The following is a 26,188-nucleotide window of genomic DNA, read 5'->3' on the forward strand; positions in this document are numbered from 1 at the left end:
GAACAATCGGAATTGGCATAACTTTCGTTTATTTTAAGTTCCAAAGATGGGACTTGGTACAGATTCTATTTTAGACAAAATAATCCGATTTGCCGAATTTCCTAAGGATCGGCCGACTATATCCTATAGCTGCCATATAACTGAACGAGTTAAGTTAGTTAGAAAGATGGGACTTGGTAAAGATTCCTTTTTGGGCAAAATAATCTGATTTGTCAAATTTCATAGGCATCGGCCAACTATATCCAATAGCCACCATATAACTGAACGATCGGAAATGGAACAACCTTAACTGCAAGGGTCCGGCCCGGAATTTTGTACTGAAATTTTTGAAAATGTCCTCTCGGCCCGGAATTCGATTTCAGGTATGAATCAGCCCTGATTTCGAATCCGGATTCAGGAGTGAAAATTGTCTCGAATTGACCCGAATTTCAGAGCTGAATCGGCCCCGAAAAGATAGTATGATGAGGAGCAGAAAATCGTGGCTAACTCAGTTCGCATTCATGACCCAAAATCAATGAAAAAATATCCCTTATAATCTTCTAATTTGATAATCATTATTTTTAATGTATTCCTTAAAAATTACTTTTAATTTATATTGAAATGTTAACGAAATAATTGTTCATTTATATTGTAGCAAATGTTAACTAAATTAATATGTAAAGTAACATTACATTATAAATATTCCAAACTGTATTTAATAACACAGGCCAACAACAAAAAATCTCTACGCATAATTTTACCTTCTCCATAATCTTTATGCTCCCCTGAACCAAAGTCCAGAACAAACATAGCTTTCATCACCCACAGTTTTCGCGGTACTCCTAAGAGATGAAATTGATCAAATTTTACCATATATTAAATTATGAAGGCCATGTAATTTCGTTGACCAATATTGTTTTTAGTGCATATCATTTTTGAAATGTATGTGTACCAACTAAAATAAAAAATGACATCTAGCCGTTACCATATTTTTGGAATACTCATCCAAAGGTAAAATCTGGTATTATTTTTGTGCTTCTATGAATTTTTCCCAAACATTTTCCTATGAAAGATTTTTTTTCTTATTAAAATCAGTAGATAATACCATGTTTTATTTTTGAATTTAAGGGAAAACTCGAAAACATTTTATTGAATTTATTATAGTTAGTTAAACAAGATTTTCTTCAATTAAAAAGGAGTTTTTAATATCATATTTTCTAAAGGTCCTGCAACTTTCGAGTTTTTACAAAATGTAATATATTCTTGTCAGCGATCTTTAAATTTAAAAATCGATCATGAATATATTTGTTCGGCTAAGCAGCCACCAGATAAGCCAATTAGAATATTGATAATTAGTTTAGCTGCAGCAGCATTTAATCTTCTCTTTTGTCTCCCAGATTCGCATGCACTTTTAGGAGCTTTGGAAGAACTTCTGCGCCAAAGCTGTTCTTCTTCTTGGATATTTTGGAGTTGTTATTGACGGGCCGCTATTTTGTTATATTGCGCGGAATTAGCTCTCAATAAATTATAAACCGGAATTGCAATTGTTTTTATTTTACCGCTATCAAAAAGCTGGTAGCGCTACAATATTAATTTTTTATTTTTTATTTTTCCTCTTACATATTACCAAATGAAAATTGTAACTAAAATCGATAAAAACATTTAATTTAACAAAGTTAAATTATTACAGGGTGCGTACGGTATTTGAGGACATATTGCTGTTAAAACTAAATTGTTTGTATTTTTAACAAAAGTAATTGTAATTCATTCAAATTTTTACAGCAAGTTAATTCATACTTAATCTAAACAATTATTCAATAAAACCCCCGTTCGCTGCAATTACAGCTTCAATTCTCGATCGGAAACGTTTACATGCCCGAATTAGATGATCCTTATTCATTTCGGGCATTGCTTTATAGTTGTCTAGTTTATAATATAACTACCCTAGGCATCTAGAAGTGCTGCTCAAGTAATATTTGCGGGATGGACTGGGAAATTTTTTTTAAGAAGTATAAAGTGTGGTAAACGTTTAGGAGAGAAAATTATAAAGAAAAAAAGGTGGATAGCCAGAATGTATAATCCACTTGCGTTCGAGTAGAAATAGGATCCCAGAGAGCAAATAAAAATTGCTGTTCCTGTGATATTTCTGTGAATTCTTTATATTCCTGTGATGCTCGATTCCACTAATGCTCGAATTCTATTTTGCTGTTTTTTTCGTTTTTGCTTCAGTTCATCCCCCGAAAGTTGAGCTCCTTCACCCAGTCGACTCTGGGAGTCTATCCTCAGTAGTCCTCCGTAAAAAGTGGGTAGCAGTATCTCGCAAGTGATCTTGTCTTCTCAGGATTGGATCCATTCTGGACTCCACTTCTGGACAATAAAGTCCATTTACCGAATCCGTTCAGATATTAGATTCTCCGGATTAGCCTTCCGTGTAGTTCTGCATAGTTTATTTCTTTAATATTAGGTGTAGGTAATTTTTGTGCAATCAATTGTATCATTATACCCTTGCAGTCAAAAGTATGCAACGCAGTTAAGGAGACATCTCCGACCCTACAATATATATATATTCTTGATCAGGATCACCTCCTGAGTGGATATAAGCATGTCCGTCTGTCTGTCGTTTTCGACGCAATCTAGTCTCTCAGTTTTAAAGCTATCGAGTTGAAACTTTGTACACATCCTTCTTTTCCTTGCAGGTAGTATATAAGTCGGAACGGACGGGATCGGTCGACTATATCCCATAGCTGCCATTTAACTGATTGATCGGAAATGCCATAACTTTGGTGTTTTTCAAGTTAGAAGAATGGGACTTTCCACACATGTTATATTTGACCAAAATATCTTCTGTACAAAATTTCATAAGGATCGGCCGACTATATCCTATAGTTGTCATAGAACAATCGGAATTGGCATAACTTTCGTTTATTTTAAGTTCGAAAGATGGGACTTGGTACAGATTCTATTTTAGACAAAATAATCCGATTTGCCGAATTTCCTAAGGATCGGCCGACTATATCCTATAGCTGCCATATAACTGAATGATCGGAAATGAAACAACCTTAACTGCAAGGGTCCGGCCCGGAATTTTGTACTGAAATTTACTGATATTTTTAATGAATTCCTTAAAAATTACTTTCAATTTATATTGAAATGTTAACGAAATAATTGTTCATTTATATTGTAGCAAATGTTAACTAAATTAATATGTAAAGTAACATTACATTATAAATATTCCAAACTGTATTTAATAACACAGGCCAACAACAAAAAATCTCTACGCATAATTTTACCTTCTCCATAATCTTTATGCTCCCCTGAACCAAAGTCCAGAACAAACATAGCTTTCATCACCCACAGTTTTCGCGGTACTCCTAAGAGATGAAATTGATCAAATTTTACCATATATTAAATTATGAAGGCCATGTAATTTCGTTGACCAATATTGTTTTTAGTGCATATCATTTTTGAAATGTATGTGTACCAACTAAAATAAAAAATGACATCTAGCCGTTACCATATTTTTGGAATACTCATCCAAAGGTAAAATCTGGTATTATTTTTGTGCTTCTATGAATTTTTCCCAAACATTTTCCTATGAAAGATTTTTTTTCTTTTTAAAATCAGTAGATAATACCATGTTTTATTTTTGAATTTAAGGGAAAACTCGAAAACATTTTATTGAATTTATTATAGTTAGTTAAACAAGATTTTCTTCAATTAAAAAGGAGTTTTTAATATCATATTTTCTAAAGGTCCTGCAACTTTCGAGTTTTTACAAAATGTAATATATTCTTGTCAGCGATCTTTAAATTTAAAAATCGATCATGAATATATTTGTTCGGCTAAGCAGCCACCAGATAAGCCAATTAGAATATTGATAATTAGTTTATCTGCAGCAGCATTTAATCTTCTCTTTTGTCTCCCAGATTCGCATGCACTTTTAGGAGCTTTGGAAGAACTTCTGCGCCAAAGCTGTTCTTCTTCTTAGATATTTTGGAGTTGTTATTGACGGGCCGCTATTTTGTTATATTGCGCGGAATTAGCTCTCAATAAATTATAAACCGGAATTGCAATTGTTTTTATTTTACCGCTATCAAAAAGCTGGTAGCGCTACAATATTAATTTTTTATTTTTTATTTTTCCTCTTACATATTACCAAATGAAAATTGTAACAAAATCGATAAAAACATTTAATTTAACAAAGTTAAATTATTATTATATATTATATTATTATATATATTATTATATATTATTATATATTATTATATATTATTATATATTATTATATATTATTATTATAAATTTTTATTATAAATAATTAAAAATTTTATTTTACTTCAAATAAGACATCAAAAAATTCAAGATCTTGCAAGTCCTAAACTATAATTTATGTACCAAAAACGCGCCTTTTACCCATAGTGATATAGTCAATTTGCCTTAGCCGATCAGTTGCTCCATTTACAAGCCCGTCATTTGTGTCTATATTGACGGAAACCATATGAATGGAAAATGTTTTGAACATTTTCCTGAGCCCTGAGTTTTCATATTTTGTCCATACGATATGCACAAAACTTTGTAGATATGTTCGCAACATCAGTGGAAACCAACTCTTCCGACCCAACTTGAGTAATTTTTTTTAGAATTGTAATTGTTCACTACTTTGGTAGAAAAAAATAATTTAATATCATCATTAGGATCTTTGCTAGGTGATACAACTCTTTGGTTTAGGGGTTCTATTTCTGCAATTCTTATACAAGCCTCAGATAAATCATATAAGGCTTGAGCAAATACGTGGTCGTCCCGTTGGCGAATTATTTCTGTGATCATTTGGTAGTCGCTCTAGTTCTTCATTTGAGCGACCCAATATATACTACAGATATACGTTCCCATCATTTATTTCAGCCATGGCTTCACGGAGGGAGTCCGCTTCCCCTTTGTTTAATATGTTTGTCTAGTTTATAATATAACTACCCTAGGCATCTAGAAGTGCTGCTTAAGTAATATTTGCGGGACGGACTGGGAAATTTTTTTGAGAAGTATAAAGTGTGGAAAACGTTTAGGAGAGAAAATTATAAAGAAAAAAAGGTGGATAGCCAGAATGTATAATCCACTTGCGTTCGAGTAGAAATAGGATCCCAGAGAGCAAATAAAAATTGCTGTTCCTGTGATATTTCTGTGAATTCTTTATATTCCTGTGATGCTCGATTCCACTAATGCTCGAATTCTATTTTGCTGTTTTTTTCGTTTTTGCTTCAGTTCATCCCCCGAAAGTTGAGCTCCTTCACCCAGTCGACTCTGGGGGTCTATCCTCAGTAGTCCTCCGTAAAAAGTGGGTAGCAGTGTCTCGCAAGTGATCTTGTCTTCTCAGGATTGGATCCTCTCGTCGGGCCGCAAGAAATAGGTAAAAGGTAATCAATAAATTCCATTTACAAATGATAAATTTGGTAAATTTACAATAAAGTCCATTTCTGGACAATAAAGTCCATTTACCGAATCCGTTCAGATATTAGATTCCCCGGATTAGCCTTCCGTGTAGTTCTGCATAGTTTATTTCTTTAATGTTAGGTGTAGGTAATTTTTGTGCAATCAATTGTATCATTATACCCTTGCAGTCAAAAGTATGCAACGCAGTTAAGGAGACATCTCCGACCCTACAAAATATATATATTCTTGATCAGGATCACCTCCTGAGTGGATATAAGCATGTCCGTCTGTCTGTCGTTTTCGACGCAAACTAGTCTCGCAGTTTTAAAGCTATCGAGTTGAAACTTTGTACACATCCTTCTTTTCCTTGCAGGTAGTATATAAGTCGGAACGGACGGGATCGGTCGACTATATCCCATAGCTGCCATTTAACTGATTGATCGGAAATGCCATAACTTTGGTGTTTTTCAAGTTAGAAGAATGGGACTTTCCACACATGTTATATTTGACCAAAATATCTTCTGTACAAAATTTCATAAGGATCGGCCGACTATATCCTATAGTTGTCATAGAACAATCGGAATTGGCATAACTTTCGTTTATTTTAAGTTCGAAAGATGGGACTTGGTACAGATTCTATTTTAGACACAATAATCCGATTTGCCGAATTTCCTAAGGATCGGCCGACTATATCCTATAGCTGCCATATAACTGAATGATCGGAATTGGAATAACTTTGCTGTTTTTTTAAGTTAGAAAGATGGGACTTGGTAAAGATTCCTTTTTGGGCAAAATAATCTGATTTGTCAAATTTCATAGGCATCGGCCAACTATATCCAATAGCCACCATATAACTGAACGATCGGAAATGGAACAACCTTAACTGCAAGGGTCCGGCCCGGAATTTTGTACTGAAATTTTTGAAAATGTCCTCTCGGCCCGGAATTCGATTTCAGGTATGAATCAGCCCAGAATCCGCCCTGATTTCGAATCCGCATTCAGGAGTGAAATTTGTCTCGAATTGACCCGAATTTCAGAGCTGAATCGGCCCCGAAAAGATAGTATGATGAGGAGCAGAAAATCGTGGCTAACTCAGTTCGCATTCATGACCCAAAATCAATGAAAAAATATCCCTTATAATCTTCTAATTTGATAATCATTATTTTTAATGTATTCCTTAAAAATTACTTTTAATTTATATTGAAATGTTAACGAAATAATTGTTCATTTATATTGTATCAAATGTTAACTAAATTAATATGTAAAGTAATATTACATTATAAATATTGCAAACTGTATTTAATAACACAGGCCAACAACAAAAAATCTCTACGCATAATTTTACCTTCTCCATAATCTTTATGCTCCCCTGAACCAAAGTCCAGAACAAACATAGCTTCCATCACCCACAGTTTTCGCGGTACCCCTAAGAGATGAAATTGATCAAATTTTACCATATATTAAATTATGAAGGCCATGTAATTTCGTTGACCAATATTGTTTTTAGTGCATATCCTTTTTGAAATGTATGTGTACCAACTAAAATAAAAAATGACATCTAGCCGTTACCATATTTTTGGAATACTCATCCAAAGTTAAAATCTGGTATTATTTTTGTGCTTCTATGAATTTTTCCCAAACATTTTCCTATGAAAGATTTTTTTCTTATTAAAATCAGTAGATAATACCATGTTTTATTTTTGAATTTAAGGGAAAACTCGAAAACATTTTATTGAATTTATTATAGTTAGTTAAACAAGATTTTCTTCAATTAAAAAGGAGTTTTAATATCATATTTTCTAAAGGTCATGGCTAACTAAGCCGGTTTCTATATTGAAAAAAATTGCTTCCAGTTTCAGCAGGTTCAGTAAAACATTACAGATTTTGAAGATAGCCATGACTTTTTGAAAATATCAGATTAAAAACTCCTTTTTAATTGAAGAAAATATTGTTTAACTAACTATAATAAATTCAATAAAATGTTTTCGAGTTTTCCCTTAAATCCAAAATTAAAAAATAGTATAATCTACTGATTTTAATAAGAAAAAAATCTTTCATAGGAAAATGTTTGGGGAAAAATCAAAGAAGCACAAAAATAAATCCAGAAAATAGGAGATTTTAACTTTGGATGAGTATTCCAAAGATATGGAAACTGCTAGATGTCATTTTTTTAATTTAGGTTGTACACATACATTTTAAAAATGATATGCCCTAAAAACAATGATGGTCAACGAAATTACATGGCCTACATAATTCAATATATGGTAAAATTTGATCAATTTCTTCTCTTAGGTGTACCGCGAAACTGTGTGTGATGGAACCTATGTTTGTTCTGGACTTTGGTTCAGGGGAGCAACAAGGTTATGGAGCAGTTAAAATTTTGCATGGAGGAAAAAAAGTTGGAGTAATTACTCACCCTGGAATTAGAACCTTAGTGCTTTTGTATACTGGACCGACATGAAAGCGTCTAAGCTATAATATTAAAATAATATTTCTCTACAAATTTGTATGTTTAAAACAATCTCAATTATTAAGTATCTTCATTCAAAAGAATTTATAAATATAACAGTTTCTTTGAGAACGCCATATTAAAAAAATTAAAGTAATCGAATATGCGTAATTTCGAACTCTACCAGCAGCAGAGGGCCGTTAGAATCACGTCGCCTACTTTGTTTTGACGTTAGAAAGGCTAACCTTAGTGAATTGTTTTTGTTTTTCGATCGAAATTTGACACTACGGCCTGGAAAGGCGGTGACATAAATTTCAGTACTGCTGGGTATTATTTAAAAGTTAGTTTTCTAAGCTTTATTTTTTTGTACCTGTTAATGCACTGAGGTGTAAACAACATATACGAGGGTGGTCCCATAAGTACTTAGCCTCCAAAAGAAAAACGAAAATTTTGGAAAAGTGACGATTTATTTCTCAACATAATCTCATTTTAGATCGATACACATGACCCAGCGATGCTCTAACTTATTGAACCGGTCTGAAAAATACGTTTTCTCGAGGTCTGCAAAATAGGCCTCTGTGGCGGCGACGACCCCCTCATTCGACGAAAATTTCTATCCAGCGAGTGACTTTCAAGTTTTTAAACAAAAAGAAATCACACGGGGCCAAATCTGGAGAATGTGGTGGATGGTGCAGCAGTTCGTAGCCCAATTCGACCAATTTGGCCGTGGTGAGGGCGGAAGTGTGAGCCGGTGCGTTGTCATGATGGAAGAGACCTTTTTTTCGCCAAATGGGGCAGTATTTTTTGCAATTGTCTGAAGTTGTCTCACGGTTTTTTGTCCTGAGTGAGCAAACGTGGTACGCTTCGCGCCGACAGCGTTCTCATGCCCAAAATTTTACGCGGTCTTTTGAAATGCTTACTGTCTCAGCTATCTTGCGCATCTTCAATCGGTGGTCTGCCAATACAAAATCGTGGATTTTTATCACGTTATTCTCCGTGGTAGCCGTTTTCTGGCACGCCCACGTGGCTCATCAAAACATGACGTGCGATCACGTTGAAACTCGTTAACGGTCGCCATCGAAGGAGAAGAGCCACCGTTCACAACATCCAAGATGGATTTCGTTGCTCGATTTTTTTTTCCAAAATCAAGAATCGAATCAAAAGACCTATATTGCTTTTTCTCAATTTTTCTAAAATCCGATTTTACGTCCGAAGCTAAAAGAAGTAGCCGTCTACGAGAATGTTATGACGCCATCAGGAGGTGAGGCTCAGTACAGGGTGGCCCACAAAAAATTTGCGTTTTAAAATCATTATAAAAAAATACGAGTATATATTTTTCAATACATTTTATTTTTACGTAGTAATTGTATTTAATCCCGTTACGTAGTCAGTTACCATTCTCCAAGCCGACGTCCAAATCGGCTACCTTCGTTTTTTGGTATTTCGGCTTGCGATAGTGATTGGAGGTACCTTCTCAAACCATTTGGTCTGATGGTCAATACGGGCGCATACTCTTTAATCCATCGTTGCCAAGACCTCTTTTGGCATTCCTCATTCCATCTATGCTTTAGACCTATCCCCTCATTTAGCTGCGACTTACATCAATTCGCTGGTTTCAGCATCAGGTGGTTTGGAGTCAGGACGGCGTCATCCTCGGTATTCAGACTATAATGAAAAGTTTTCATTGAAAGAGTAATTTGGCATATGTTATTCAAATTCTCTTTCGAAGTCAGGACGAGTCTCTTCCATGCTCCTCGCGTGTGTGGTTCTTCTGGTAGGTTGAATCGCTGCTTTATGACGACTTTAATCTTATGTGTTGGTCTTATCATGGTCGATATTTTTCAGCTCTTCACGTATGGCTTTTTCTATGGCTCTGAAGTTTTTACCATTGTCTGTAAACATTTCCTTCTGTGTCCCCCGAAGCCCCATAAAGATGGCTAGGCATATGATACATCAACTAGTATACAGACTCTAGGCGATCTCAAAATGAACCCCACGCATCGTAAGATACTGTCCCATTTGCCTCTTACTGTCTGCCTCTAGTCCGTAGTGATCCATCGTTGTCCGGGTATGCGTTCATTGCGTCTAATCTGAAAGTGGTGGATATTTAAAATTTATCAAAATTTAAATACTCATACACCAAGCACACGTCATCTTCCAAAATACGTGTGCCCGTGCAGATGTTCAAGACGATTTGTTCTGCCAGCTTATGGCAAGAGAACATTTTTGTCCAAGAACATCAGCCAAGTACGGTGAAGAAAATGTTACCACATGTTACGGCCATTGACCAACCTTCCACCTCATCTTCCTCAGATCCAAAAAACTAATAAATTCACTAACACTTACCTTTCAGAATACTAGAGGGTTACGTAGTAGGTTCCTTTGCATCTTACATTATAGTCTTTACAGAAACTTGGTTAAAGCCGGAGATCTTAAGCTCCGAAGTTTTTCCAAGTAGGTACACCACTTTTAGATGAGATAGAACTCTGCGAAAGGGAGGAGGAGTGTTAATTTCTGTAGACCCTAAATTCGCTTCTGAAGAGGTACAATCCCAAGAGTTTGGTGACATTGAATTTCTTTGCATTAAAATCACTTTGTGCAGTCAATCTTTGTATGCTACGTGTTCTTACATACCACCTTCGTCCGAACCGCCAATATACTGGCAACATTTGTCCGCTATTCGCTTGGTTTTTGATAGTCTGTCTGATGGTGACCAGCTAATAGCTCTGGGTGACTTTAATATCCCAGAACTCATGTGGTCAAATGTTGAAAATTCACCGTCTTTACAGCTTAACTCCCACCACGACTTCCCTGAGGGCATGTTCGACATATCACGCGGGCCAATTAGCTACTATATTAATTCTTTAGGTCGGTTGTTGGACTTATGTTTCGTTTCTGATCCTGATGGAACTACTCATTCCAGAACTTTGCCCCTTTCTAACCCTGAGGATCCATATCATCTCACTCTTGAGGTTTTAATCGAAACCAATACTTTAATTTACCCTAAGTCTCCGCTTAAATCTCATAAAGTTCATTTCTTTCATCTGGCTCTAAAGTTAGTTTTCAAAGATATTTAGAAGCTTGGTCGAATTTCACCGTGCATAAAGCAGAATGTTATAGGAGTTATATTCGCCGCTGCCGGATTCAGTTTACTCAGGATCCGAAGCAGTTCATGTAATCAGGCAATGGCCGATCTCTTTGCCCAGTTTTTTCAAAAAATGTATTTACCTTGGCTCTGTGCAAACCGCTCCTTAAACTCTTTAATCTATGGAATCTTTAATCGCTGGAAACTTTGATCTTTCCCCTTATGTGGAAGGAATCTTTCATTATTCCGCTGCATAAAAAAGGGAAAAAATTCGACGCTGCAAATTATAGAGGCATCTCTAAATTGTCTGCAATTCCAAAGCTTTTTGAAAAACTTATCACTTCACATTTGTAACACCTATGTAGTTCAATAATAACTCCGTGCCAGCATGGCTTCATGAAGCGCCGCTTCACCACTACCAACTTATTGGAGCTAACATCGTCAGTCGTTATTGGGTTAAATTGAATCCTTTAAAAAAATATTAAAATGTAACTGGGCTTATTTATTAATTCGGCTGCTATAACAAACTTTTAAAAGCGTTACATTTTTTTATCCCCAACATTATATTGTTGGTAGTCGCTTTGCTTTGATTTTTTGCTTTGTTGTTTGTGAATTCCATTCCTCTGTTGACCTTATGAAGACTTGGTAGTTTGCGGAAGTATGGTCGACAGGATACAGTTATCCGTACCCCAAACTGTCGTGAAGTGGTACAGGTTAAGTATGGTATGACCACAACTAGTTTTTCTCCATAGTTTTGCCTCACGTAGTCTTATAGCCGCTGGTGTGGCTATCTCCACCCCCATCAATTAAACTGGTAGTAGTTCATGGATAAAGTGAAGGGCATCGCCTGGCGTTGTACGTAGACAGCTTGTAAAGCAAACCTCCGCCATACGCTGGGTACTCCAAAACCTTTCCCTGCCGGAGAAGTTCTCCTGGGCAGGCCACCAGACCACAACACTATACAACTGAACTGGTCTAATAATCGCCGTGTATAGCCATCTTACTATTTAAGGAAACATCCCCCATTTTAGCCGTTCAGCCTTCGCTCTATCAGCGGTGTTGAGTTTCCAGTCTACAGTTTCCTGTCTACCATAATGCCTAGGTATTTTGCTCTATCACTTACAGTGGGAGTTTCCGCTAGGAGCTTCGCCTTAGATTTGGTATTTTATACTTCCTAGTATACAGAACGAGCTCTGTCTTGGATGGATTAACTCCAAGCCCTTCCTATACGTTCAAGCCGAGAACACTCCAAGCTGGTGATCTGCTGTTTTGCCAATCACGGCGCGTGCGCCTCTTTTCTCGCACGAGCTGTTCGATTTGCTGATAAGATTTGTGGTATTTGTTTCGGTCTACTTCCTTCCCTTGAGGAGTACTTCTTCCAGGGCGCTCGTAGTGTAATCGATGTCCAATTCCATGATAAACTCCGGAGCGAGATCTATGTGGGCACTCACGTACTTTTTGTATTTAAGCCAGTTCGTTTTTGGCGATGTCAGGCTGAGGGGGTGTTCAGTTATTTCAGGGCTTTGAAGAAACGTTAAAAGCACAGGCGAGTGGTCTGATGATAAGTCCGGGACTGCTTTGGCACTTATTAGATTGCAAGGTATCTTTTTTGTCACTGCAAAATCATTAAGGTCTGGGAGCTTGCGTGGGTCGGTTGGCCAGTATGTGGGACTTCCAGGGGAAACATAGTCCAGTTTATTTCTTACATTTATAATTGCATTGTACAACTGCCTTTCTCTGGGAGTCACTAGACGTGATCCCCAGTGCGTGTGTTTGGCGTTGTAGTCTCCTGCGGCTATAAAACGATCCCCAACTGAATTGTGGAAGTCCATAAATTGTCCTTCCGAGATTGAAAAACGAGGAGGGCAGTCGGCAGCGATTGAAAGGCTTCCGTTTCTTGACTGAATTTGTATCGATGTGGCCTGCAAGAAGTTTGTTTCAAACCTTTTTGAAAATGGTGTTTTAAGATTATTTAGACTGTTGTGCAACGAGCAGCTGTATTACCATGTTCTGGTTTTGAAAAAGTGTTGGCATGGTCGTTTTCATGAATGACATAAGCTCCATCATACTTTTTTGGAGGGTAAGCATCATGGTTTCCGTTTTGCTATGTGGCTGTTCTGGGGCCTGTTGAGCGCTGTGTGAGTTAGGAGAAGCCGTTGGTGGTGTTTAGGGGACCGAATGAGGACCTCGCAGCTTTGGCGAAGAAGACGTCTGGCGTAGCTTTTGATGCAATGTACACATTCTGTGGATTTTGGGTGCGCGTTGCGGTCGCTTGACGCAGCGACTCTTCAACTCCTTGTACACTATACATCCTCTATAGATTGCGGTATGGTTGCCTCCGCAGTTTGCACATTTCTTCGCGATACTGCCCTTGTTTGTAGTGCAGTAAGTGGAGTTGTGGGTGTCCCCGCAGACTACACAGACAGCCCGAATTGTGCAGTATGACCTAGTGTGTGCATACTCTTGGACGGTCACTGGACCGTTGCGTTTATGTGGCTCTTCAACTGTGATTCTACGATGCAAAAGATATTGCAGCTTGTAGATTGGGTAGACTTCGGTCTTCTTCAGCGACCTGCTTTCTGGCTCGAGCTCGACCTTGAAGAGTGGTTGTGGCTTTTTATCATTATTTAGAATGTTAATAACGTTCTTGGCGGCGAAGCCTTTTATTTAAGAGCGGTTTTTATTTCTGAGGCGGTAACATCGGGCTCGATTCCTTTACTACCACTTGTATGCCCTTGCTACTTTTCAGCTGGTACGTGTAATAGCTTAACCGATCATTGTCCAAATTTTTGGACACGATACGGAAGTGCTCTTCAGTCTTAGTTTGCACCTATGTTTCGCTTTGCTCCCTTTGATAAGCGGGGCAACATGAAAGTTGTCACCGTTCCCGATCAACGCCGCAATTCGGTTGACCAGGGCACTCGAGTTTTTCTCCGTGATATAAATTGGGGAGGGCTTGGGTTTTTTTTCGGTGTCTGGCGCTGGTTGGTTTTCGTCCACCTCCGCCAGTAGGGCAAATCTGTTACTACTGGATCTTCCTGGTTCTTCGTCGATCTTCTGGAATTCAAATTTCTGTAAACTTCAAATACCACAATCGAAACTAATACTTTCAAGGACCTTCTCCACTTAAATCTCATAAAGATCGTTTCTTCCGTAAGGCTGACTTTATTAAAGTAAATAGGTTCATTTTGGAATTTGATTTTTTATTAGCAATTTTATTAGACTTTGAATATATTTTTCAACTTTTGCATGCCGTGGAAATATCCGCCCTCTTTAACAAATCCGCTATACAAGGCACCCATGAAATTAAAAGAACATCAAGAATGATTTCTTAAAGGAGTTATATTCGCCGCTATTTCCGAAGCAGTTTTATAGCTTTGTAAACACCAAGAGTTAACATATTTTACTCCCCTGCTTACGTTTGAAAACTCAACATTTATATTTTTCCCAACTTTTAATAAAAGTGATTTATTATCGGGTTTTTAAAAGGATACTTCGACATTTCCCTTTTGTGGAAGGAATCTTATATTATTTCCCTGCTTTAAACACGGAAAATCCGAAGCTGTCAATAATAGAGGCATTTCTAAATTGTCAGCAATTCCAAAACCTTTTAAAATCCACTCCACCACTACCAACTTATTAGAGCTAATATATTTTGTCACGAATGGGTTCCGGAATGGCTTACAAACAGGCGACATTTACACGGTAAACTCATGAGTAAAGTAAACTCAGTCTCCCAACTGATTTTGTTTTAAAGCTACCCAGAAAACCAGCACGAAAACGATAGATGAAGGGTAGCGCAAAAGATTCGCTTGCGGATTGGAAAACGCATCTCAGATAAACAGAGTTAGTAAAAGATTTATCTATATTTCGCTAGTGAATTCAAAAACGGATCCATATTGGTAGAAAGTTGAACTTGTGCGACGCTTTCCCAAATCTCCATTTATAATTCGCTAGCAATAAATGTATAAGAGAATTACGAATAATTTTTGAATGAGAAATAAGCTTAACAAAAAGAATTAAGAATTTAAAATATTTAATTAGGAGTCTTTTTCAGGTGCTTTTCAACAAAAATTTAAAATTTTCGAATTTTATTGAAACTGCTGCATTTTATTCAAACTGAAAATAATCATCCGCTGTGGGTTCGATGCGAACCTTTTGTGTATTCGCTTCGTATCCGTTGTCGAATTCACTGTTGGTTCACTTTTGATTCGAATGCAAATTCACATAAGACCTTCGTTTCTGAAGAGCTCTGCTGCCCCAAACTGAGCGACTGGTAATTCGTTTGAGAACCGTTCTCGGATCCCAAATCGGACGTTTTCTTGCATGAAGTTCCTTGTAGCTTCCGCGATTCCGCGTCACATCATGAAAGCCATCTTGGACCCTTACTTTTTTACATTGTTTATCAACGATTTGCCCTTTGCCTTAACTGATTCACTTGTACTTATGCAAGCTGATGATGATAATCTTTGCCTTCAGTAAAAACTGACTAGTGCCCAATCTAGTCTTCAACCTGATTTGAATAAATTTCAAAATTGTTGTTAGTAAATATCCTAAATGTTAATTGGGATGCAAATCTTCACATTTCCTCCTACTAAAGTACTCTTTTATAATTTAACTTACTTTCACTAAAAAACAGTAGATGTTAGGCTGGGAATCGTGATTCTACATAATCTTATCAATGGTAATGTAGAAAGCCAGGATCTACTAACACACCTAAAATTTAAAACACCTGAAACTTTTGTTCTCTACTACTTAGCCATTGCAGTTCGACATATTTCTAAACACGATCCCTTTAAGGCGGGGGTACCCATTCCCAGTCCCATTGCTCTCTTCCCTTCTAAAAATCTAAAATCATATATGGATGGGAATTTTATTAAAACAGTTTACCAAAATATGTTATTTTATTTTTTTCCCTTGGGCTTCCCTGTTTTAGGGTATATTCCTTTGACCATAATTATTTTTTAGTGTCTCTCTCCGTAAAGCTAAATTTCGAAGAAATCAGGAGCGATTTATACTGAAAATTCTCTCAGCTGGACACTGGCGTGCACGTCGACATTCAGGTGGAGATTGCCAAATGTTCCATTAGGGTTGCTGGGCACTCCTCTCTCCTTGACGGGACCAGTTATGTCGCTGTTTCGCCAATGTCATAAAAGCCTGCTCCCTCCTTGCCCCCATTGCCGATGCCAACATTCTGCGGCGGCTAAGCCGAGTGGCCACTTTACACCCTGTTCAGAACCACCATTGATACCCACCGCCAAAAAGGAAAAGCTGATATGGGTCATTTTTCTCTAAGGGAGTCAGCTTTAAAAACCGTTATAGCTTGGGAGTTTATGGCTCGATTTTTAGAGCAAAAGTCAAACGCTCGCCTTTCTGCCTTTTCGAATGTTATTGAATTTCGGTTTACAAGCTGACAAGTCGGCTGTTAGTCAACTTCAGTTTCGCCGCCCTAAATGCTGCGTAGCAGTGGCTGGATGTAGAGTTTTCTACACTGAAAAGGCAGTGACAGAAATTTAAGATGTAAATTTTGTAAGTCATAGGAACACTAATACAATTAAAAAAATTAACAAAATATGCCATCATATAAAGCAGAACAGTAGTCGAGGGGAGAGCGTTTTGATTACTGACAAGGGAGGTGTTTAAATCCTCCTAATTAAGACAATTATTTTATTTTCCATTTGCATTTGCATTATTTTCCATTTCCAACATTTCTTTCTTCTTATTTGAATTTAATTTATTTAATATAACTAAAAGCTGAAAAAATCTTAAAGGGTTAGGTGGGTTTACTGGGAAAAAAGGCTTATTTTCAAGAAATTTTTGTTATATAAAGAATGAAAAATTGTATTACAACTTTCAAGTTTCTAAAATATACATATTCGAAGAATTTCTGAAATTTTCAGAAAGAAATATTACATTGAGACGTCATTTCTGGTGACCCCTCGGAAAAAATGTGCCTTCGCGTTGACAGCACAATTCCTGACAGAATCATCTGAATTAAAAAGATCAAATATTTTCTTTTAGTACAGACCTAAAACTAGAAACTGAACGAAAAAAAAATAAAAGAAGTGAACATTTTTGGGACACCTTTTTCCAAAAAAATTCAAACTGTGGTGAAATTTGTTGTCAATCGACTTTAAAAACATAGTTTTGAGAAAAACGCGTTTAAAGTTTGCGCTCTGCCTATACCTGACCTCGAGCGTCCACCTTTTCACGGCTGTATCTCCGAAACTTTTATTCAAATCGACTTGAAAATTTATGAGAATATTCTCAAGATTCTGTAGAAATTTATAAGACAATAAAAAAAATCTAAATCTAAAATAAATAAAAAATTTTTTTTAAGCTGCCAAACCCACTTATCACCTTAAAGATTATATACTTGATATTTTCTAGTTTATTGCACACATACGTATGTGCAAAAGTTCAAAAAAATGTGCAGTCAAATAGACACACATGTGTACGTAACGCCAAACTTTAAAGTTGGCTGCACGAAATTGGTAACTTCACTGTTAGGACTATATCTTTAGTCAGATCAGATTGTTTTACCCAAAATAGAATCTGTAACGAGTCCCATTTTTCTGACTTAAAAATCACCAAAGTTATGCCAATTCTGATCGTTTTATGACAGCTATAGAATATAGTCGACCGATTCTTATGAATTTTACATATTGGCTAAAATTGTCATGTGTGGAAAGCCCCAACTGTCTAACTTAAAAAACACCAAAGTTATGGCATTTCCGATCAATCAGTTATATGGCAGCTATAGGATATAGTCGACCGATCGCGGCTGTTCCGACTTACTACGATACTGCCTACATACAGTCAGCGCCACAAAAAAGCCGCACTTAAAAAAAATTTGGCCTGGGCCTTATTTTTTTAGGGGGTATCCCTTGACTATTTTCGAAATAATTTCGTCATTTGAAGAGCGCTGTTGCTTAAGTTGCTTTTGGTAGAATTTTTTTTGTAAAGACACCTATAAAATCATGCCGAAGCAAAAGCAGTTCACTGATCGCGATAAAGAAAAAATTATTTTATTGGCTGAACAAAATGTGTCAAACCGGCAAATACTTTTGAACTTTTGAATCCGCGAATGAAAAAAAATCGTCTAAACTGGGCCAAGGACAAGGAAAATTGGACTGCTTCTGATTGGTCAAGAGTACTATTTTCAGATGAGTCCAAATTTAATCTCATTGGATCTGATGGAATCCTCAAGGTGATCCGTAAACGTGGGGAACGTTATTCTGGAAATTGCTGCATAGCCACAGTAAAGCACTCACCGTATTTTATGGTATGGGGATGCATATCCAAATATAAAACTGAATCAATTTTAATGGTTCAGGGTATGGTCAATGCAGAAAAATAAAAAAAATAATTTTAAGTAGAGTTGTGCCTAGCATTGAGTCCATAAGTGAAGAAGAAGAAAAACCCATTTTTCAGGATGATACTGCACCATGCTATTGAGCGCGATCTCTGAGTTATTCAGTGTCCGATTGTTATCAAAATAACTTATTCAGTTAAATTTAACATTTTTCTATCTAAAGATAATACATTTGAAGGAAAAATTGGGCATTAAGTCCTTAGATTGGCCAGGAAACAGCCCAGACCTTAATCCAATCGAGAATGTTTGGGCCTATATGGGTGCCAAAATAAGAAAGCGAAAGCCCAAAACTATGAAAGAGCTAAAACAAATTATAGAAAATGTATGGATACACGATATAACGAAGGAATATTTGTGTTTCATTTACGATTCTATGGCCGAGAGGGTAAAAGCTGTAATTAAGGCCAAAGGCGGCGTTACTAAGTATTAAGCTAAATTAAAAAATATGTCTATTGTTAAATTGCCTAGATTTAAATTTTTTTTTATAGTTAATAAGGTGTTCAATTGAAAAAAAATAGTTTTCGTTGAATTTTTTCATTATTATAACTTTTATGATTTTTTTCTTAAGTTTGCCATAACAGTGATAAGTCGTTAAAACTAGGGTCAACCCAAAAAACAAAATTTTTTTAATATTAAAAACAAATTTAAAATAAAAATTGGTATGCACTTTTATTAACATACCATCAGTTAACTTGTTAAAAAAAAATTGGGCGAATCCGCAATCATATAATGAAACCTCGGGACCTGAAAGATAAAAATTCGTAAGCCTTCAAAGTGCGGCTTTTTTTGTGGCGCTGACTGTACAAAAGAAGAATGTGTGCAAAGTTTCAACTCGATAGCTTCAAAACTCAGGAGGAGGACTCCTGATCCTGATCAAGAATATACATATATACTTTATAGGGTCGGAGATGTCTCCTTCGCACGTTTGCGTTGCAAACTTTTGATAATTTTAAGAATTATAAAATTATAATACCCTCTGCAAAGGTAACATACATTCGCAACATAAATAAAATCGTTAGCCAATTGTATCAGTGTATTTTTTTCTTATATATAAAGACGTTCTTAAACGATGTAGACAATCTTAAAGAAAATAAGATAAAAATTAAAAAAAACTGTAAATTTTTTGATTACATTTTTTAAGGCAAACTTAAGGTATTTTAATAAACATTAGAAAAAATTTCTTCCCCCAATAGCATCCCCAGTCGTTTTCAGACTTGACGGAAGCAAAATAAGACTAACAAATCGGTGAAAAAACTAGAAATAGATTGTTTCATTTGGGTAATGCCTTAAAAATCCTTTTTCTTGAATAACCTTTAAACGAGCAGCCGGATTTGGATAGTTGTGTAAGAGTAGAAAGTTAAATAAATTAATATCTGGTAAACCGCACGCAAAGTTTTTAATTCTTCTTCTATATAGTGCCACAGCGCCCGTTAAAGCATGCGGTTCGCCACCTCGTAGACTTCCATATTTTGCTTATATTTTGACTAAATATTTTTTTATGTATTGGGACTTGTGCCAGCATCGAATAGCGTAACTATTACTAACTAATTCTCTCAGTGTAACTAGCCGCAGCGATCCACTAATTGCCCGTTATCAGCTGTTCCATATACTTTGATTCTTCCAGATTCGCATGCGCTTTGTGGTTCTTTTGTAGCGCATGCACTTTGGGAGCTTCTGCGCAAGCTCTTAGTTTATGCACTTGTATTTTCGGCTTTGTTTGGATCGGCCGCTGCATTTGTTTTGGGGTTAAATTGACCTATAATAAATTAAAGTAGAAATTGAACCTCCTTATATTAATTCGGCCTCTATCAAAACGCTGACAGCTTAACAGTATGAATTTTTCGAATTTTGTAACAGTTATCATAATCGCAGCACCTTAATTTCTCCCAATGACCGCCGCTCCACCTCATGTGCACATAACTTTGTACAATAAATCTAACCTGTCCTGTTTGAATCTAAGACGTTGAAAATTTTTAAATATGTTTTTTTTAAGTTTGACATTTATTTTTTGATTTTTTTAAGTTTTTTTTTAAAGTTTTGAGCTTGGTATATTTATTATTACGTTCATTCACCTCTTTGTATTTACGCTTGTTAAAGTTCTGAAAGGTCTCATTCTCCAAAAGTTCATCAACCAGAGTCTTGTGCGATATTCTTGTTTTCTTTTCCTTATGATGGTCTATAACTGAATGTTGGACGGTTCCAATTTGGAAATACTTTGGCAAAATCTTTAAATCGTTTTTTTTATAAAATTGTTTTGGATTCAGAACCGCTCTCATTTGAACAATTTTCAACTCGTTATTCATTTCTTCAGTAACTTCAGTAGCTGGCAGATCAAACCAACTACTTCCCATGCTCTTTGTACGTTTTACCTAAAATTGATAAATATGAGTACATTAAAAATTATATAATTAAATATGTATTGACAATTTAACAAGGTATCAGGTTACTAAAGACGTCGTCAATGCGGCTATGTCAAGTCTCATCTGCTCTTAAAGCCCTCACTGTAGTCTATTAACTAGACATTGTATGCCATGCCTAAACTACCTGTTTGAATTTTATAAAAGGTAGTAGTCTAATTTATTGGCAATTAATGTTCCGTTGGCCTTACGGACACTAAAATATTATTCAATGAAGCAGCCAAGATTACAACGGATGAAATGGGCACGAATCTTTCAAGTCATAATACAGAAGCGCATCAGGCAGCGTGAGAAAACAACTGAGCCGAAAATTTTAACTATATGTTCGGATGTCGAATGTATCATCATGGTTTTTTAATCGTTTCCAAGATATTGATACTAATTTACTTACTCTATTAAAAATAGGTTGCTTCCTTCTACTCATAGTTGGCAATAATTTGCATTGATCGAATCCCGGTTGTATAGCACGTTTTGTACTATTCATATTGTTTTCCATGTTTTTCTGCCTCATATTTTCATCGACGCCGCTGCTATTAGTAAAATCTGAGACCTGCTTCCGGCAGGACTTTTCGAAAGAATTAGATGCCTTTTCGACTTGACAATGTAAGTTCTTCTCCACTTGGGAAGTAATTTTCTTTTTACATATATGCATATCTTTCACAGCATTGTCAATATCTTTACTGTCTAGTTTGAGGCCAAAAAATTCTATTTTACAATTTTCCAAATCGTCGCAAGCTTCAAACCTATTTTGATTTAAAATAAAAAAATCTCGTTTATACACAACTGGATTCTCTTGATCTTCAAGCGGATTTGCACTCCCTCTTGTATCCAGAAGAAAAATAGGTTCCATTTTCGCATTACTATGATAAACAATTAAAAAGTCACATTGCTTGAAAGTGCGACCAGATTTCGTAAAACTATCCTATTTATCGAACCGATACGCAGCGATAAATTTGAGACAATAAAAAAGTTCATATAATACTGACTAAAATAATTGTATGAGGAATTTAAAATACATATTTGACTTTTAATAGATGGATATAATAGATTAAATAGATCTGACTTTTGAAAGAAATAGAAGCCTTTTTAATGCCTGCCACTTTGTTAGACGTTAACCCATATTAGAAATATAAAAACTATATGTATTTACTTATATACTATCAATATTTTGACTTAATACTTATGGATTAAGAAATTGTATTTAAATATAATGGTATTCATGTATTTGGCAGATACATGCATTTAAATACAATTATAACTAAGAAATTATTTATAAACTATGCGCGTAAATACATACATATATTTTTAAGTGAAATTGTGAGATATATTTTTCGAATTCCCTTTTAACGACCCAACGATTCCGTTTTAAGACGAATAATGAGAGAATACGCAACCACCTCCTTATTTCCACGCATTTTAGGATATACAGTTCTTGTTTTAAACACCTTAAGGTGGATGCAGTTATTGAAGAAAAGTAAAAATTTTTAACATGATCTATTACCAAAATAAAATAAATTAATATAAATATATATAAAAAATAAACAAGAAACAAAAATTAACTTTCAGCAGAGCTGAAGTTTATATACCATTGCACTTAGGTGGAATTTCAAATAAAAGGGTATACATTGTATATCGGGTCAGACTTGCACAAATCAAAAATATCGGTTAGATATGCTGATTCAAGATATGAATCTTGAACAAAAAGGAAAGCTAACTGCGAGCGTAGCCGAAGTTGATATACCTTTGCATATATAATATTATAGCAGCTTCTAATATTATACATATGGGTAATTCTCTAATGTCGAACGCGACATTCGTACGCATTCCAACTGGAAAAAAACAATGTGCTAAGCTTGTTTTTTATTTTGACAAAAGTGAATCTAATAGGTCTTGATAAGTTGTATAATTGGTGCAAATATTAATTTTGGAAGACTTTTTTTTTTAGAATATTCAAAAAAAACTAGGGCTTTCGCACGCGACAAAAAACAGAAGTTACTTTTTCAAAAACCATTTCAAACGCTGATTTTAGCGAAACCTGATGGAAAATTTGTCTGCAATCAATTTCAAAACGTGATTTATTATTTGATCTTAGTAATTATTTTTGTTTCACTTAAAATTATTTGGTAGTTTTTTTTTAATTCAACTTTATTCACTGTCGCACGCGACAGTTTCTTCCCTCATATTTTTTTAGTTGTTTTTGTACTTTTAAAATAATAAAACGTGAATTTGGAGATTCTAAGTTTAATAAGAATTAATTTAGACCTAAAAAAATTAATTTAGGTTTCAAACTTAACAAACAAGGAGGAAAGTAATACAATTTATGTATTATAATAATAAATTTTTTTTAATTGGTGTCATTATTTTTTAAATTTTGTCTCCAAAGCTTACAGCTGACTTTATTATTATTTTTTTCATTCATCTGCATTAATAAAAAGCAAACAAAAAATAAAAAAATTTTTTTAAATAAAAAAATTTTTTGACCATGTCGCACGCGACAAACTTAAAAAACGTTTATAACCGAATGCACTACTTATATTTCACATTATATTTTGTTAATACCTAAATATCCAATTTTATATTTGGACCCAAGTTTTGATGGTCATTCGACAAATTTCTTCGACGCACTGATAACAAATGTTCTTTTTCAATGTCGCACGCGACAATGAAATAAACTGATAATCTGATAAGAAATTCTTAGTAATTAGCAATCGCATCGTTTCTTTTACATTATTGTTGTAATCTTTGGTTACACAGGCCGACAATTTCCAACTTTTTTTTCCTCCACGCATAATTTTACCTGCTCCATAATCTTTAGGCTCCCCTGAACCAAAGTCCAGAACAAACATAGGTTCTATCACCCACCGTTTCCGCGGTACATCTAAGAGAAGAAATTGATCAGATTTTACCATATATTGAATTATGTAGGCCGTGAAATGGCTACGACCATTATTGTTTCCAGTACATATCATTTTTGAAATGTATGTGTACCAACTAAAATTAAAAAATGGTATCTAGCAGTTACCATATCTTTGGAATACTCATCCAAAGTTGAAATCTCAGATTTTCTACGTTAATTTTTGGTCTTCTATGATTTTTCCCCAAACATTTTTCTATGGAAGATTTGTATTTTCTTATTGAAATCAGTAGATCATACCATGTTTTAATTTTGGACTTAAGGAAAAACTCGAAATAATTTTATTGAATTTATTATAGGTGGTTAAACAATATTTTCTTCAATTAAATTGGAGTTTTTAATCTCATATTTTCAAAAAGTCATGGCTATCTACAACTTCTTTAGCTTTACTTTACTAAAGCTTTACTAAACAAGCTGAACCTGCAATAGATACTTTTTGAATATAGAAACAGTTGTAGATAGCCATGACTTTTTGAAAATATGAGATTAAAAACTCCAATTTAATTGAAGAAAATATTGTTTAACCACCTATAATAAATTCAATAAAATTATTTCGAGTTTTTCCTTAAGTCCAAAATTAAAACATGGTATGATCTACTGATTTCAATAAGAAAATACAAATCTTCCATAGAAAAATGTTTGGGGAAAAATCATAGAAGAGAAAAAATTAACGTAGAAAATCTGAGATTTCAACTTTGGATGAGTATTCCAAAGATATGGTAACTGTTAGATACCATTTTTTAATTTTAGTTGGTACACATACATTTCAAAAATGATATGTACTGGAAACAATGATGGTCGTAGCCATTTCACGGCCTACATAATTCAATATATGGTAAAATTTGATTAATTTGTTCTCTTAGGTGTACCGCGGAAACGGTGGGTGATAGAACCTATGTTTGTTCTGGACTTTGGTTCAGGAGAGCCTAAAGGTTATGGAGCAGGTAAAATTATGCGTGGAGATTTTTTGCTGTTGGCCTGTGTTATTAGCCGATATGACAAATAGTGAATATCAATGCAGTTTAACTCTCTTTACGAAAATTATGTAAAACAAATTGTGCCGCTGAAATGCTAAACAACTAAACTTTCGCACATTTGAGACTTTGGATTAAAATATTTCGAAATTTGTTATAAGTAAATGTTACATATTATTAAATTAGTTAAATTTAATATGTTCCCTATAAAAATGTGTGAAAACAACATTCTTTTATTGACTTTGAATTTTTTGTCGCGGTTGACCTTTCGGGAGAATTACCCATATATCGGATCGTATATAGCTGACCGATCCTTATGAGAATTTCACATAGCTTGCAAATAACTGTGAACCGATTCGAGCGGTCTCAAAATAAGTGTTTGTCACTGAGACTTTGAGCAAAAAGTCGGAGAGCAACCGATTGAGTTGCTCGTATACAAATTTTGCTCGCGCTCATTCAAAGCACACTTTTTTCTGTTTTCGTTTGGTCTGCTCATTCTAGGACCGTTTGCTTGCGTTCGACGATTCAAAAAGTCTTTTGTGCATGTATGTGTGTATGTGAAGTTTAGTGGGCTCAACTTGTCAATTTGATTTGTAAATCTCTCGTGTAAGCAGTGATTCATCAAATTTATTGAAAATGGGACGAGAAATTAATAAAAAAATTGTGTGCGTGGAGTCCCTACGCGCAGAAGAAGTGAAACTTCTTAGCGATATTCCAAAAAATGCATATTATTTCGTATAAAAGAAAAATAGCGGGAGGGAAAGGATAAAAATAAGGTGGAGTGACCAACACTTTCTTCAATTCACATTTTATAAATTTATTATAAAGCAAAGTCCAAGTTCTGCTTTCTTTCGTGCTCGGTATTCACGATAATATTGTGCTCTGTTCCCTCCTCTTAAAACACCGGCTGCACTGTCTTTTTCCGCTGTAAAATCAATTCAAAATCAAACCATTAAAATTTTTGCCAATCCAATTGATATTAATTTCAAGATGATATGATCCACAAGGTGCATCTGTTATGGACAATTGAAATATTCAAGAGAAACGTACCACCACATAACCTGGAATCCGCTGTGTTATGCGTATTTTCACTGTCACTCATTTTATTGTTTGTTTGAATCACTATTCACTGTACTAATACTACAAGTAGTGCGTCAATATTATATAGAACACGAATTAATTATGGGAAACACTTTAATAACAAAATACGAGATAAGAATAAGAAAAAGAATTTTCGACACATAGGACGCTTGATGCACTCACGCATAGGCACTAATATTAGTCTAGGCAGCTGTTACGCGCTACGTGTATCGCCAAAGCAGCGCATGCGCCTGGCGATACCTTACTCTCATTCACTCTCTCTCTCTCTCGCACTCTATCTTTCTCTTTTTCTCTTCTCCTTCCGAGTTGCGTTAAGCGTTCAACGCTATTCCCCCTCCACTGGAGCGTTAAACGTTTAACGCAACATTTTCCGGCGTCGTATAAGAAGTTTCACTTCAAAAAAAGCATCAATTTTTTATATTTAACAAAATGGACAACAAAGTTGTCCAAAGTTTAGTTGTTAAGCTTAA

The 26,188-nt window shown here is 35.3% G+C and overlaps 1 protein-coding gene, 1 long non-coding RNA gene and 1 other non-coding gene across 5 annotated transcripts; all 3 read right to left on the bottom strand.

The window, feature by feature from the left end:
- Positions 1-9,183: 9,183 nt before the first annotated feature.
- Positions 9,184-10,233, bottom strand: LOC116655398. Its single transcript, XR_004310496.2, has 2 exons — positions 10,199-10,233; positions 9,184-9,942 (listed from the first exon to the last, which is right to left on the bottom strand). It is a non-coding gene; the product is annotated as an uncharacterized LOC116655398 (long non-coding RNA).
- Positions 10,234-20,294: 10,061 nt separating this feature from the next.
- On the bottom strand, positions 20,295-21,677 carry LOC26514146 (deoxynucleotidyltransferase terminal-interacting protein 2). 3 transcript variants are annotated; one of them, XM_044716111.1, is made up of 3 exons: positions 21,549-21,676; positions 21,121-21,472; positions 20,295-20,681 (listed from the first exon to the last, which is right to left on the bottom strand). In XM_044716111.1, exons 2-3 carry the CDS (start codon positions 21,379-21,381, stop codon positions 20,301-20,303), a joined length of 642 nt encoding a protein of 213 aa, XP_044572046.1. In that variant the 5' UTR covers positions 21,382-21,472; positions 21,549-21,676; the 3' UTR covers positions 20,295-20,300. The 3 variants fall into 3 exon arrangements, with proteins under 3 accessions (XP_044572046.1, XP_032309149.1, XP_044572045.1); XM_032453258.2 differs by having other exon boundaries at positions 21,591-21,663; XM_044716110.1 differs by having other exon boundaries at positions 21,121-21,677.
- LOC6508136 lies at positions 20,746-21,016 on the bottom strand. Its single transcript, XR_046295.2, has one exon. It is a non-coding gene; the product is annotated as a small nucleolar RNA U85 (small nucleolar RNA).
- Positions 21,678-26,188: the final 4,511 nt, after the last annotated feature.

This window comes from Drosophila ananassae, chromosome 3R (assembly GCF_017639315.1).
Source record: "Drosophila ananassae strain 14024-0371.13 chromosome 3R, ASM1763931v2, whole genome shotgun sequence".
NCBI lineage: Eukaryota > Metazoa > Arthropoda > Insecta > Diptera > Drosophilidae > Drosophila > Drosophila ananassae.